We start from the raw sequence: 14,071 nt of genomic DNA, 5'->3' as shown, positions 1-14,071 counted from the left end.
GCTAGTCCTGAAGGACTGACCCTATTTCTGGAGAGCCTAGCCTAGTCCCAAAGGGCCCAGCCCAGGCTGCAGGGTGGAGCCTAGCCCCAAAGAGCCCAGCCTAGCTCCAAAGAGAAGAGCCGAACCTAGTCCTGAATAGCCAAACTCAGTCTCAAAGGGCAGAGCCTAGCCCTCAACAGCTGAAGCCAGTTCAGAAGGGCAGAGTGTAGCCCAAAAGAGCAGAGTCCAGACCCGAAGGGCAGAGCCTAGCCTGGAAAGGTGGAGTTTAGCCCATAAGAGCCCAGCCAATGCCTACGAGCCGAATCTAGTCCCAAAGGGCAGAGCCTAGCACTCCCCTCAACCCCCTGAATTAATGACTTTTAATGTTCATATCTCATATAATAAAAATGAGTACCTTCCATTTCCCTATATTTATGAGACAATTACATTTCCTTTTTGTGAACTATCATTAACTAGACTTAAAAGTGCTTATGTTTCAGCTGGAAAAGTTTTAATTTCTTGAGTTCCCGGAGAGCTTCCATTCCTTTCTTTCTTTCTTTTTTAAATACATTCCATTGATTTTTTACAGAGAGGAAGGGAGAGGGATAGCGAGCCAGAAACATCAATGAGAGAGAAACATCGATCAGCCGCCTCCTGCACACCCGCCACTGGGGATGTGCCCGCAACCAAGGCACATGCCCCCGACCGGAATCGAACCCGGGACCCTTCAGTCCGCAGGCCGATGCTCCATCCACTGAGTCAAACCGGTCATTTGACCCAAACCGGGCCCATTCATTTCTTTGTCATTTTCATATAAATCTAGGCTCTTAATCTGTCTTACTGCTGTTTTATGTCCAAGGTCTTAGAACCCTTGATGGCACAGATAGACACTTAGATCTATTTATTAGATAAACAAGTGTATGTATGTTACAGTAAAAAAACTAGAAACAATCTGTAGGCAGATTAAATATGGCCACAAATTATTTATAGCTCCTCCCATCTATAGGTAGATTAATTTCCCCACCCCTTGAATCTGTGGTAACCTTGTGATTTGCTCTGACCATTACACTGTGCAGAAGTGTCTGCTGTTCTGAGACCTGACCTTGAGAGACCTTGCAGCTTCTGCTCTGGCTCCTTTAGAATATTTCCACCATCATGAAGAGCCCAGTCTGGTCTACTATAGGATGAGAGGCAAACCAAATGCAAGATGTTATAAGGCCACCTTAGACTATGCAAGTTGAGGTGAATAGAGCAGACCCATCCACCTGTGTACACCCAGCCTAATGGTCTCATAAACATATATGTGGTGGTTGTCTTAAGGCCCCAAGTTGTGGTGTGGTGTTTGTTATGCAGCAATAGATACTGATGTAAACTTCAATGTTCAATATGTGACTAGCTAAAGACATTATGGGTCATCCCTACCAGGGAACATTCTGTAGTTATAACTTCAGATCTGGAAAGATGTCCAAGATACATAAATTAAAAAGTTTCAGTCTTGAGATCTCAAAATTTAGATCTACAAATGCCAGTGGTATAGACATTCTCACAACCCTATTACTACTATAATACAGGTACTATTACTAACCCTATTTTATAAATGGGAAAACTGAGTCCCAGAGAGGTTAAGTAGTTGTGCGAAGTTCAGATAGCTAGTTAAGTTGCTGAGTTATGGACTGAACCTAAAGGCTGCAAAGCCTGTGCTCTTAACACATGATGCTGTACTGTTGACTCTAGCACTGCCAACTCCATATCTCCACTTTATTCTATTTATAGTCTTTCCCTGCTTCATTGTATTAATCCAAAACCTGCATTTCAACATTAATTTTCTGAATTTTAGTGGTGTCAATTATTATCTCAGCAGACCAATCTCAGAAGTTTATAACCTTAACATAAGGAAAATCAGCTAAAAAAAAAAAAAAAAAAAGGCCTTACACATATTCTTATATAAAACATGTCTATAGGAAAGAGTAAGAAAACAAACAGGAGCGAAGCCTGAGAGCAATAAACAGGCATTATCCAGTAGGCTAACTTTATAGGCTAGTGACCTAATGATTTAACAAATAAAACAAACACAAAAACAAGAAGCTAAACCTAAAAAAAATAATCAACAAAATAATATTTACCTTTGGAATCAGCATTTGGGAACAGCCTGTTCCATGGCACCTTATTTTTGTGTGGGAGAGAAAGCAAATAGTTTCTAGCTTTTAGGTTGATTATGCAGTTCAGGTCTTCCTGTGATGGGGATCCAAGAATACCTATTAGATAAAATAAATACCTGTTAATTATCAAGACCAAAGTAAACTGACCACACACCATCAGCTGTAGGGCAGAATGGCCTTTGATAATTAATGTCTTCTCACACCACCTTGCCAATACTTACCTTTCTTATTAACAAGTTTTTTTTTACAAGGGTCTTATCATTTTGAATCAAGGACCATTAAAAACTCATGTCTGTCATAGGTGAAAGAGCTGTTAAAACTCTTAATTTAATGAAATGACTCTATAAACTGATGAAATGAATAAATCTAGTCCCCAATGAGCTCTTACCCAGAATGTGGTTCAGCTGGTCAAGGTAATGCTTCCCTGGGAAGATGGGCCTGTTGGAGAGCATCTCTGCCAGAATGCAGCCTACAGACCAAATATCAATGGACTTGGTATAGCCCTGCAATAGGAAGGGAGAAAAGATGGAAAATTATATCTGGCGTTACAAGACAAAATGAGATCTTCCTACATGACAGGCACATGATTGTCAGGAGTTTTAGCCTGTCCTTTGGCTCTATAATTCAAAAATAAATGAAAAAGATAGACAAACCAATAATAATTTTGTTTTCTTAAAGGATGTTGAACAACCAAGACTACTTAATCTTATTGATCTTCAAAGTTGATCATGTTATTATGAAATAAGAATTTCCAAAGTATACTTCATTCTTTTCAAATAATTTGAGAGAAAAAAATCAGCATCCTTGGAAATTGAAGCTAGAAACAAGAAAAAGCAATTACACCTATTAGTTTAGAACATTCGTAGCCTATTAACTCATTTTGGAAACTTAGAAACTAACTCAAAAGGGGCACTGTTACACTTATAGAATATTTTCATCCATTTTGAAAATCATTTTTTAAAAAGTCAAGCTGAAGCCCGGCCAGTGCGGCTCAGTGGTTGAGCATCACCATGAACCAGGCGTTCAACGGTTCAATTACTAGTCAGGGCACATGCCTAGGTTGTGGGCTCAATCCCCAATAGGAGGCATGCAGGAGACAGCCAATCAATGATTCTCTCATCATTGGTGTTTCTATCCCTCTCTCCCTCTCCCTTCCTCTCTCTGAAATCAATAAAAAAAACAAACCCCAAAACACCCCCCATGAATCTCAATCTCCACAGAAGCTCTCAATGCTTTCCAACTGTTTCCTAAGCCTAACAAAGATATCATACTTTGCTTTTTCTTGCTTTTATATATTTATTCAATCAATTATCTTTTCTGACCAAGATTCAGACTTGTGAGAAGAGTTTGCCTGTTTACTGGATGCACTCTTCCACAGCCACTTGGAGATCAGAGGAACACATGTCATTTGGAAACAGGGTTATATCATTTTAAAGAATCCATAGCAGTTCTTATCCTTTCCACACCTATGTTTTCTCCAAATTATATTGTAATTTTGCTGAAGAGTCATTCTTTTTTATCAGCTAAATCTGATAACCTCTAACACCAACCCAGCCTACACTCAGCAGTGGCAGCAGCAGGTGTAAAAGCTGTCACAGCCCTAGCCCGTTTGGTACAGTGGATAGAGCATCGGCCTGTGGATTGAAGGGTCCTGGGTTCGATTCCAGTCAAGGGCACATACCTTGATTGCAGGCTCCTCCCGGCCTGGGCCCTGGTCGGGGCTCACGCAGGAGGCAACCAATCAATGTGTTTCTCTCACATCGATGTTTCTGTCTTTCCCTCTCTCTTCCACTCTCCCTAAAAATCAATGAAAAAATCCTCAGGTGAGGATTAACAACAACAACAAAAAAGCTGCCACGGGTGGAACATGCGTAGAGCTGAGCAAAGACAAAGACCAATTATTGTAACAGTGACCAGAGAGGCACACTCTCCAACTCTTACACGTCAGCACTACTCCAGCTGAGGCCAAAATCCAGGGCCCAGAGTTCAATGCTAAACAGAAGATTATGACAGCACCTTGGTTCGGCCCAAACAGGCCAAGACTGAACCCAAGTGGAAACAGGTTTACTGAGAGGGAAGCTTATTCTCTTCATATGCAAACTTGCTCCTTACCTTGGAATTCAACATAATTTCTGGAGCCCTGTACCAACGTGTGGCTACATACTCTGTCAGGAACCCTGTGTGATCATGGTCTGGATCTGCAACGCGGGCCAAGCCAAAATCACAGATCTAAGAGAGAGAGAAAAAAATGGACACCTTAGAGATTCTAACCAATTTAATATTAAAATATCATAAAATAAAAAAGATAATAGCAACAATATCAGTAATAAGTAGTTACTACTATTACTATGTGGCAGGTACTTTGCTGGGAATTCTACGTACTCATTCTTATTTTATTCTCACAACCTGAAGGCAGTGATGACAACCCACATTAGAGACAAGGAACAGGCTGAAGGAGTCTGTAATAGGACACATTTTAAGAAACATCCCACCTTTCATTATCTGCTTACCCCACAACAATCTCATTTAGGTTGTTTGAAAAAAACTGTCCTGAGGAAAAATAAATCACCAAAAACCACCCAGGATCCTTTCTAGGTCCCCCACCTGCTGGCACTCCCAGGATCATCATTGCTAAAATCAGCTCCTCAACCTGCACTTCTACTTCTCAGACTTCACTTCCTGCTATTCTTCCACCTATTCCGTAAATGTAGGCATTTCCAAAGATTCTTTCCACTTTCCTCGCAGACAGATTCACTCCCAAAGCTTTAAAGAGGCTTCATATACTGAAGTCAAATCATTTTCCCCTTAATATCCAGCTTCTCATTTCTCCTGACTCACAAAAAGTACTGCTGATCCTCCATCACCTGGCCATTTCATATCTGATGCTATTCCAGACTCCAATGTACATAAAATATAACTGTAATATACTTAGTCCAATACAACTGCATGATAAATAACCCAAGAAAGAGAGAAGCGTGTTAACAACGACAGGTCAAAGTATAGAAGGCATCCTGGAAGACAGAGACTAATTTGGAGGGTTGATGCTTTAATTCAGCTAAGAAGTGATAAGGGCCTGCACTCAGGCCATAAAATGGAGACAAGGGGAAGAGACATTAAAAAAAAAAAAAAAAGGAGGAGGAAGGGGCATGCCTAAGAGATATACATAGGGCTTAAATGAACATTAATCTCTGTTTAGATATTACATGTAGAGTGCCTCAATAATTCAGAAAAATACAGAAAGCTCCCATCCACCTCACAAATGTCTTCCCATAGCCTTGGACAATAGCATTGTCTTGTAGCACCCCTGATCCCACAGGCCCTGCTGCTTGCTTCAACTGTAGCATTCAAGGAGAGTTACCTATCTGTGTTTCATAATTTCCATCTTTTGACATATTGTCACTGTATCTTCAAAAAGAGCAAATAGCACATCTGCTTCTCCAGTTACTCTTCCCAAGGCCACTTTCTTTCTTTTTTAAAAAATATATTTTATTGATTTTTTTACAGAGAGGAAGGGAGAGGGATATAGAGTTAGAAACACCAATGAGAGAGAAACATGGATCAGCTGCCTCCAGCACACCCACTACTGGGCATGTGCCTGCAACCAAGGTACATGCCCTCAACCGGAATCGAACCTAGGACCCTTCAGTCTGCAGGCCGACGCTGTATCCACTGAGCCAAACCGGTTAGGGCAAGGCCACTTTCTATGTGTGCTCTCACAGAGTTGCATGGTGATGAAGTCCTGGGTCCTGCTCCAAAGCTCTGACAGCTAACTCCAGTCACTGTACTCACCGTTCTCACCTTTCAAAATTGAGTTGCTTGCCAATGCCAATACACCCCTGACACCCATGGGCCTGTTACAGGATCTAGTTGATAAATGGCCATAAGTGTTTTAGGGGGATCATAAGTTTTAACTTTGGCTTGACTTGAGACTTTCATGTACCTGCACCCTAATTGTAGAGCCTTTTCTACCAATACCTGTGAAACAAACTGCAGGAAGCCACCTTAGTATTTGTACCCACAAGGTTCACTAGCAACATGATCCCATTTGGCACGATTTCCAACTTAGAGTAGCAATGAATGATGGATGTCTTCTTACATATGAAGGAGAATCCTCTATGCTATTCAGAGCCTCACCTACCATGTTGGACTACCACCGACCCATTTCAATTGTGTGTGGCTCGAACTTTTTTTTTTTTTATTAGTTAAGGTATTAAAAATGTGTCCTCATCCCCCCCCATTAACCCCAACCTCCCCCTCCCCCCCGCCCCGCACACTCATGCTCCCCCATCCCCCTGTTGTCCATGTCCATTGGTTTGGCTTATATACATGTATACAAGTCCTTCGGTTGAATACATCTGTAACTCACTCATCGTTTCTCTCTTTTTTAGAGCTAACACTCTATCTTCTAACTCAGCCTGCTTTCTGTAGTGTAAATGGATACCTGAAGCCACATTCTGAATTGTGCAGAGAAGAAATACTACATCTTGTCAACAGCAAAAAACTAGCATAAGTCTGAGATCATGACCACAAATACTACACTAGCATCACACAGACTGGATGGACCTAGACTTGATACACAGCTTTCCGTGGGTCTGTTGAATCACAAAACAAATCCCAGATAGATTTTTTTAAAACCAGAAAAGAAATTCACAGACCAATGAGGTTATAAGTGTCACCACACTCCTCTGGACTTAGCAAAAGCTAGTCTCCCTGCCTGCAATCTAATTCATTCTCTAAATCTTACCTAAGTGTCATTTCTAAAATGTAAGTCACCTCTCTGGCTCAAAAACCTTTTAACCTTTACATACTGAATGAAGCCCATATTCTTTAAGCATGACTTTCAAGGCCATTCACTGTCCTTATCTCGTCTCTCCTATTACCATCTTTGTCTCAGACCTGCTCCTATTTACTCCAGACCATACTGACCATGCAATGCCCTTTCAACTGTGTGCCCTACCTATGCCATTCCAACTTAAATACCCAGCTTGAAAGTTACTCTTCTGAGAAGTTTCCCAGGAGTCAGCACCACTTCCAAGAACTGCTCACTTTGCTGAACTCTTCTATTATCTTGTTAGAAGTTTATTATATGTAAGTACACAATCATAATCCATGATAGTTGTGCATATCCTTGTCTCCCAAGCAAGAATGTAAGTTGCGCCCTAACCGGTTTGGTTCAGTGGATAGAGCGTCAGCCTGTGGACTGAAGGGTCCCAGGTTCGATTCCGGTCAAGGGCATGTACCTTGGTTGCGGGCACATACACAGTAGGAGGTGTGCAGGAAGCAGCTGATCAATGTTTCTCTCTCATTGATGTTTCTAATTCTCTATCCCTCTCCCTTCCTCTCTGTAAAAAAATCAATAAAATATATTTTTTTTAAAAAAGAATGTAAGTTGCTAGAAAAAGGCAATACTTGACTTACTTTTTTAAAATATTTTATTGATTTTTTACAGAGAGGAAGGGAGAAGAATACAGACTTAGAAACATCAATGAGAGAGAAACATCGATCAACTGCATCCTGCACACCAGGATACTGGGGATGTGCCTGCAACCAAGGTACATGTCTTTGACCGGAATCGAACCTGGGACCTTTCAGTCCACAGGCTGACGCTCTATCCACTGAGCCACACCAGTTAGGGCTTGACTTACTTTTTATTCCCAAGTGTCCTATACATAATGAGCTCTCAACATTTGATGAACAAATGCCTTACTTTAAATGTTTTAAGAAGCATAACAACTGGGGTGAATTAATTGGCAGACATTCTAGATCAGCAGGTCCTTGAATAACATCATTTTGTTATAATGTTGATAAGAAATTTAACTTTTGCTTATATCAATTAGACTGTGGTAAAACCGGTTTCATTACATGTCATTGTGCATAAAGTTGAAGAAACCATCAATGACATTAAGTGAGGATTTACTGTATTTTCACAATAATGAATTAACAAGCTCTTAAAAATCAGTGTAAAGGTTACCAGGCTAAAACATTAAATAATCTTGTTAATAAAATTACAGTGTTCAAAGTGGCAATATTAAGAAAGAAAAATTAAAAATTGGAATGAGCAGCATTCCTTCACTAGGAAAGACAACTGAACATATCACTATGCTGCAATACATGTTTCTTAAAGTTCAAACAAGGGTACAGGTGCTCCTCCTTGTCCTTTCCTTCCAGGAACTCCAGTCCAAAAGCTATTAGGTGGGATCAGGTGACCTAATGTTCTCTGTGGGGTGGGGAGAACTACAGCAGCCCAGGGGGATATGTAGCATCCAAGTGGAGTTAAGAGTGGGCTCCAGACTGAGACATGGTCTAGGTGTGAGATGAAGAGGGAATCCATGTGGGTAGGTAGTAGTAGCCCAGGGCATTAGTCTGAGGAGGGTTAACAATGGATCCATGGATTATAGTGCACAAATCAACATAAGAGGTTGCAAAACGTAATTTTTCTAACTTTATTATTCCTTTTGCATTTATTGACTGGCATTCTTTTTAAAAAATGTATATATATTTATTAATTTCAGAAAGAAAGGGAGAAGGAGAGACAGAAACATCAATGATGAGAGAGAATCCTTAATGAGCTGCCTCCTGCACGCCCCCTACTGGGGATCGAACCTGCAACCTAGGTATATTCCCTGACCAGGAATCACATGGGTGACCTCCTGGTTCCTGGGTCGAGACTCTTAACTGTTGAGCAACACCCAGCTGTGCCAATTTTAGAACATTTTTATAACTGCAAAAAGAAAGCTTGAACCCATTAGCAGTCTCTTCCCTCTCCCACTGGTCCTCAGCAACCACTAATCTGTCTAGATTTTTCTGTTCTAGACATTTCATATAAATGGAACTATACAATATGTGGCCTTTTATGATTGGCTTTCACTTACAAAATAATGTTCATCCATGTTGTAGCATGTATCTGTGCTTCACTCCCTTGTATTCCATGTATGAATCTACCTCATTTTATTTTATCCATCATTTGGACATTTGAACTGTTTCTATATTTAGGCTATTTTGCTATGAATCTTCGTGTACTTTTTGTGTGGTCATGTTTCATTTCACTTAGACATATACACAGGAGTGAAATCCTCACACTTACCTGACTTATTTTTTATTTATTTATTTTAAAAATATACTTTATTGATTTTTTTTTAAGAGAGAGGAAAGGAGAGGATAAGGTTAGAAACATCTATGAGAGAGAAACATCGATCAGCTGCCTTCTGCACACTCCTTACTGGAGATGTGCCCGAAAACGAGGTACAGGCCCTTGACTGGAATCGACCCTGGGACCCTTCAGTCCACAGCTCTATCCACTGAGCCAAACTGGTTAGGGCTTAACTGACTTTAATTACAGCTATCCTACTTTGTATGAAGTGATATCTTATTGTGGTTTTGATTTGCATTTCCCTACTGACTAATGTATTTATTGGACATTTGTGTATTTTCTTTAGAGAAATGTCTATTCAGATCCTTTGGCATTTTTAAAGTTGGTTATTTATCTTTTGGTTTTTTGTGGGGTTTTTTTGGTTATCTTTTAATTTTTGAATTGTAAGAGTTTATCATGTAGTCCAGGTATATCTTATTGAAATACATGATTTACAAACATTTTTTCTCATTTTGTGTGTTGTCTTTTCACTTTTTTGATGGTTTACTTTGTAGCACACGTTCCTAATCTTTTTTTTTTTATGGCTTTATTAATTTTAGAAAGAGAAGGAAAGAGAAACATCGATTGGTTGCCTCCTGTACGCATCCCAACTGGAGACTGAACCCACAACAGGGGCATGTGCCCTAACTGGGAATGGAACTGGCACCCTTACTGTGCATGGGACAACACTTAGTCAACTGAGACACACCAGCCAGGGCACAGATTCCTAATATTGATGAAACCCATTGTTTTTCTTTTGTTGCTTGTGCTTTTGGTGCCAATGTCTAAGAGGCTCTGCCTAACTCAAAATTGCAAAGATTTACTTCTATGTTTTCTAAATGGATTCTAGTTGTAGCTCTTAAATTTAGGTCTTTCATCCATTTTGAATTAATTTTTGCACATGATGTGAGGCGTGGCCCAATCTAATTCTTTTGCGTATGGCTATCTAATTGCTCCAGGACCATTTGTTGAATAGAGTATTCTTTCCCCAATGAATGATCTTAGCATCCTTATCGAAAATCAGTTGATCATGACCACCAGGGGGCAGCCCGTGTTGAGCGTCTGCCCCCTGGTAGTCAGTGCACGTCATAGCAACTGGTCGTTCTGCTGTTCGGTCAATTTGCATATTAGCCTTTTATTATATAGAATATGCTGCTCATATTCAAGGGAATTCTCAGGACTGTAAAGGATCTAGAGTTTTTCTGCTTACTGAAAATGCCTTATTTGGGTATTAAAGTCATTGAGGTTTCCTGACTATTCTTCTTATAAAATGTATTTAAGAAAACAGTCACCAATGAAACAGATGATTCTGTTAACTTACACATAATGCACATGATCCTACTTTTATATCCTTCCTATATAATAAAAGTCTAATATGCAAATTGACCAAATGGTGGAACAACCGGGAACAACTGGTTGCTATGACACACACTGACCACTAGGGGGCAGATGCTCAACATAGGAGCTGCCCCCTAGTGGTCAGTGCACTCCCACAGGGGGAGCACCGCTCAACCAGAAGCCGGCTCACAGCTGGCGAGCACAGTGGCGGTAGCCTCTTCTGCTTCCGTGGCAGTCGGACATCCCCTGAGGGCTCCTGGACTGTGCAGGCTGGGCTGAGAGACCCACCGCCCCCCCCCCCCGCCGCCGAGTGCACGAATTTCGTGCACCAGGCCTCTAGTATAAGCATAAAAGTACACATTATGGCCCAGCCCTTGTGGCTCAGTGGTTCAACGTCAACCTAGAAACAAAGGGGTCACGGTTTGATTCCCTGTCAGGAAACATGCCCAGGTTGCGGGCTGGATCCTCAGTAGGGGGCATGCAGGAGGCAGCTAATTATGTTTTTGTCTCATTGATGTTTCTATCTCTCTATCTCCCTTCCTCTCTCTCTAAAAACCAAGAAACGTATATATTTTTAAAAGTACACATTATGTAAGAGCATAGAAAAAACACTGTAAGAAAATACGCTAATCTGTTATAGTGGTTACCTCTGGAGAGGAAGGAACAATGGGATGGAAAAGAGAACTAGCACTCTTGAATTTTTTCTTTTTTGCCATAAAAATATTTTCACATATTTCTGGTATAATTTTAAATATGAGTAAGAATAAATAAAAACATGCCCAGTAAAAGTTTTTTCAGTATGTATCATCCTAAAAGTAAAGAACCTGCCTGACCTTGAGATCACAGGTGGTGTTGAGCAGCAGGTTGGAAGGTTTGAGGTCACGGTGCAGTACATTAGCTGAATGGATATATTTTAACCCTCTGAGGATCTGGTAAAGAAAATAGCAGATATGGTCGTTGCTGAGGTGTTGTGTCTTCAAGAGCTTGTAGAGATCTGTTTCCATGAGGTCCTGTACTATATATCTGTTTGGACAGGTTAAGGTAACACACCAAACAGCTGGTCACACTTAGCAAAGCACTGAAAACAAATGAACCCTTTCCTCAAGCAGTTCATTATTACATCATGAGGACCATAAGGGAAATGAGAAACTGATGAAAACTTAGTATTCCTTTATGTAAGGAATCTGAAGTAGTTAACTCTTTTTTAGATCTCGTGAGACAAACGGCATTATATTTGCTTGATAATGACCTATTATTTGCCTACATTAAGACCTGAAACAGGCTGTTATGGAAATATTCACCAATCTTGAAATCCTAACCTTCTTGGTCTCCGAGTTGTCCAACATCAAAAAGCCCCTCCAACGCTTGTTGGAAAGAGCTGGGTGAAGGTGGTGACCAGCAAGCATCATACACTCCTTTCTTTGGCCCAGCAACAACTTGTAATGTCACTGTTCTTCTACCTCCCTTCTTGTTCCCTTCTCCTCAAAAATCAACCATAAAACTTTTGGAAATACAGGCCTAAAACACACTGCTATTAAATTCAACCCTCAATCTATCTACTTGACTTTTTAATTAATGTTAAGATCCTAAATAAGACTATGAGAAAGGTGCTCGTGCTAGTTTTGTTTCTCTTGCTTTCTTTTCATGTATCTAAGCATCTATAATTTTAGTTATGGCTAAATTATTTACAGAAATTAAGTTATAAGCCTTTAGCTTTTTGTTGTTGTTGTTTGTTAATCCTCACCTGAGGATATTTTTCCCATTGCTTTTTAGAGTAGAAAGGAGAGGTGGATGGGGAGGGAGAGAAAGAGAGAAAAAAAGAGAAACATCGATGTGAGAGATACATCCGTTGGTTACCTCTTGCACATGCCCCAACTAGGGCAGGGGATCGAACCCGAGATCCTTCATTGCACAGGCTGACACCCTAACCAGTGAGAAACACTGACCAAGGCAAGCCTTTAGCTTTTAACTTCACCATAATAGCATTTCATTAGTAATTATTTTGCATTTCTTTTATTTTTTATTAATCCTCACACAAGGCTATTTTTCCATGGATTTTTAGGGAGAGTCAAAGAGAAAGGGAAAGACAGAGAAACGCCGATGTGAGAGAAACACATCGACTAGTTGCCTTCTGCATGAGCCCTTAACCAGGGCCTATGTTGGAAGTATGTGCCCTTGACCGAATCGAACCCGGGACCCTTTGGTCTGCAGGCTGACGCTCTATCCACTGAGCCAAATCGGCTAGGGCTATTTTGCCTTTCCTTTATTCATTTCTGTGTTCATATTAATGTATGTCTCCTACAGATTCATGCTAGATGAGACACGACATGGGATTCAAATGAAACCTTACTTGCAAACTTGTTATCAGAAAGAGATTTGATTTTTATGGCAAAAGGTAAAACAAGACAACAGTTGGTAGGAGCAGAAGGTATTTCACTTAAAATATGTTACAACTTAGTAACAGAGCTATTTAAAAATGGAAAGGGCTGCCTAGAGATAGTGAGCTACCTCTCCCTGGAGGCACAGAATGCAAATTGGGCAAGCTGGTAGGAATCCTGCACTAGCTGAAACTGTAACTTTTCTGGCAGATCCTCTTCAGTATATTTAATGCCTTTATCTTCCAAATATAGTCTTTGCCCAGGTAGCATCCTCTGGACCTCCTTAGTCCAGATTTCTAAATGTTGGTCCTAGTTAATTACATAATTTCAGAGGAGAGTCACCTTAAAGATCATGAGGGGCTAGTACAGCCGTGGGCAAACTACGGCCCATGGGCCGGATCCGGCCTGTTTGAAATGAATAAAACTAAAAAAAAAAAGACCGTACCCTTTTATGTAATGATGTTTACTTTGAATTTATATTAGTTCACACAAACACTCCATCCATGCTTTTGTTCTGGCCCTCCGGTCCAGTTTAAGAACCCATTGTGGCCCTCGAGTCAAAAAGTTTGCCCACCCCTGGGCTAGTACCTTAATTTTAAAGATGAGAAAACGGAGACCTAAAGGTAAAATGACTTTGTCTAAGATTAGGACTGTCTGGATTTGACCAGGTGATATCCAGAGTACCCTCTCTCTCTTTGTCTACAACTTATTCTTTTCTGTTTCATCGTCATAACAACTATATCTTGAATGAAGAAAGCATGACTAGAAATGGTATTATCCAAGATTTCCCATAACTACACGTAAAGGAAATCTTTACTGAAATTGACAAGAGAAAACTGAATTTGTCCAAAGACACTAAAAACAGAACTGATAAAAAGCATCAGAGCCGAAACTGGTTTGGCTCAGTGGATAGAGCGTCGGCTTGCGGACTGAAAGGTCCCAGGTTCGATTCCGGTCAAGGGCATGTACCTGGGTTGCGGGCACATCCTCAGTAGGAGGTGTGCAGGAGGCAGCTGATCGATGTTTCTCTCTCATCGATGTTTCTAACTCTCTATCCCTCTCCCTTCCTCTCTGTAAAAAATCAATAA

General features: G+C 40.6%; 1 protein-coding gene across 1 annotated transcript in view; it reads right to left on the bottom strand.

The window, feature by feature from the left end:
- MAPK1 (mitogen-activated protein kinase 1) overlaps positions 1 to 14,071 on the bottom strand; it is a 77,725-nt gene that overhangs the window by 24,452 nt on the left and 39,202 nt on the right. The window contains exons 3-6 of the mRNA XM_081113578.1: positions 11,439 to 11,628; positions 4,251 to 4,367; positions 2,527 to 2,641; positions 2,103 to 2,234 (exon numbers count right to left, since the gene is read on the bottom strand). Coding sequence (XP_080969704.1) covers positions 2,103 to 2,234; positions 2,527 to 2,641; positions 4,251 to 4,367; positions 11,439 to 11,628 — 554 coding nt within the window. The remainder of the gene's footprint in view (positions 1 to 2,102; positions 2,235 to 2,526; positions 2,642 to 4,250; positions 4,368 to 11,438; positions 11,629 to 14,071) is intronic.

The sequence above is a fragment of the Myotis nattereri genome (assembly GCF_964212035.1).
Source record: "Myotis nattereri genome assembly, chromosome: 19".
NCBI lineage: Eukaryota > Metazoa > Chordata > Mammalia > Chiroptera > Vespertilionidae > Myotis > Myotis nattereri.
This window is presented reverse-complemented; position numbering and strand designations above follow the sequence as displayed.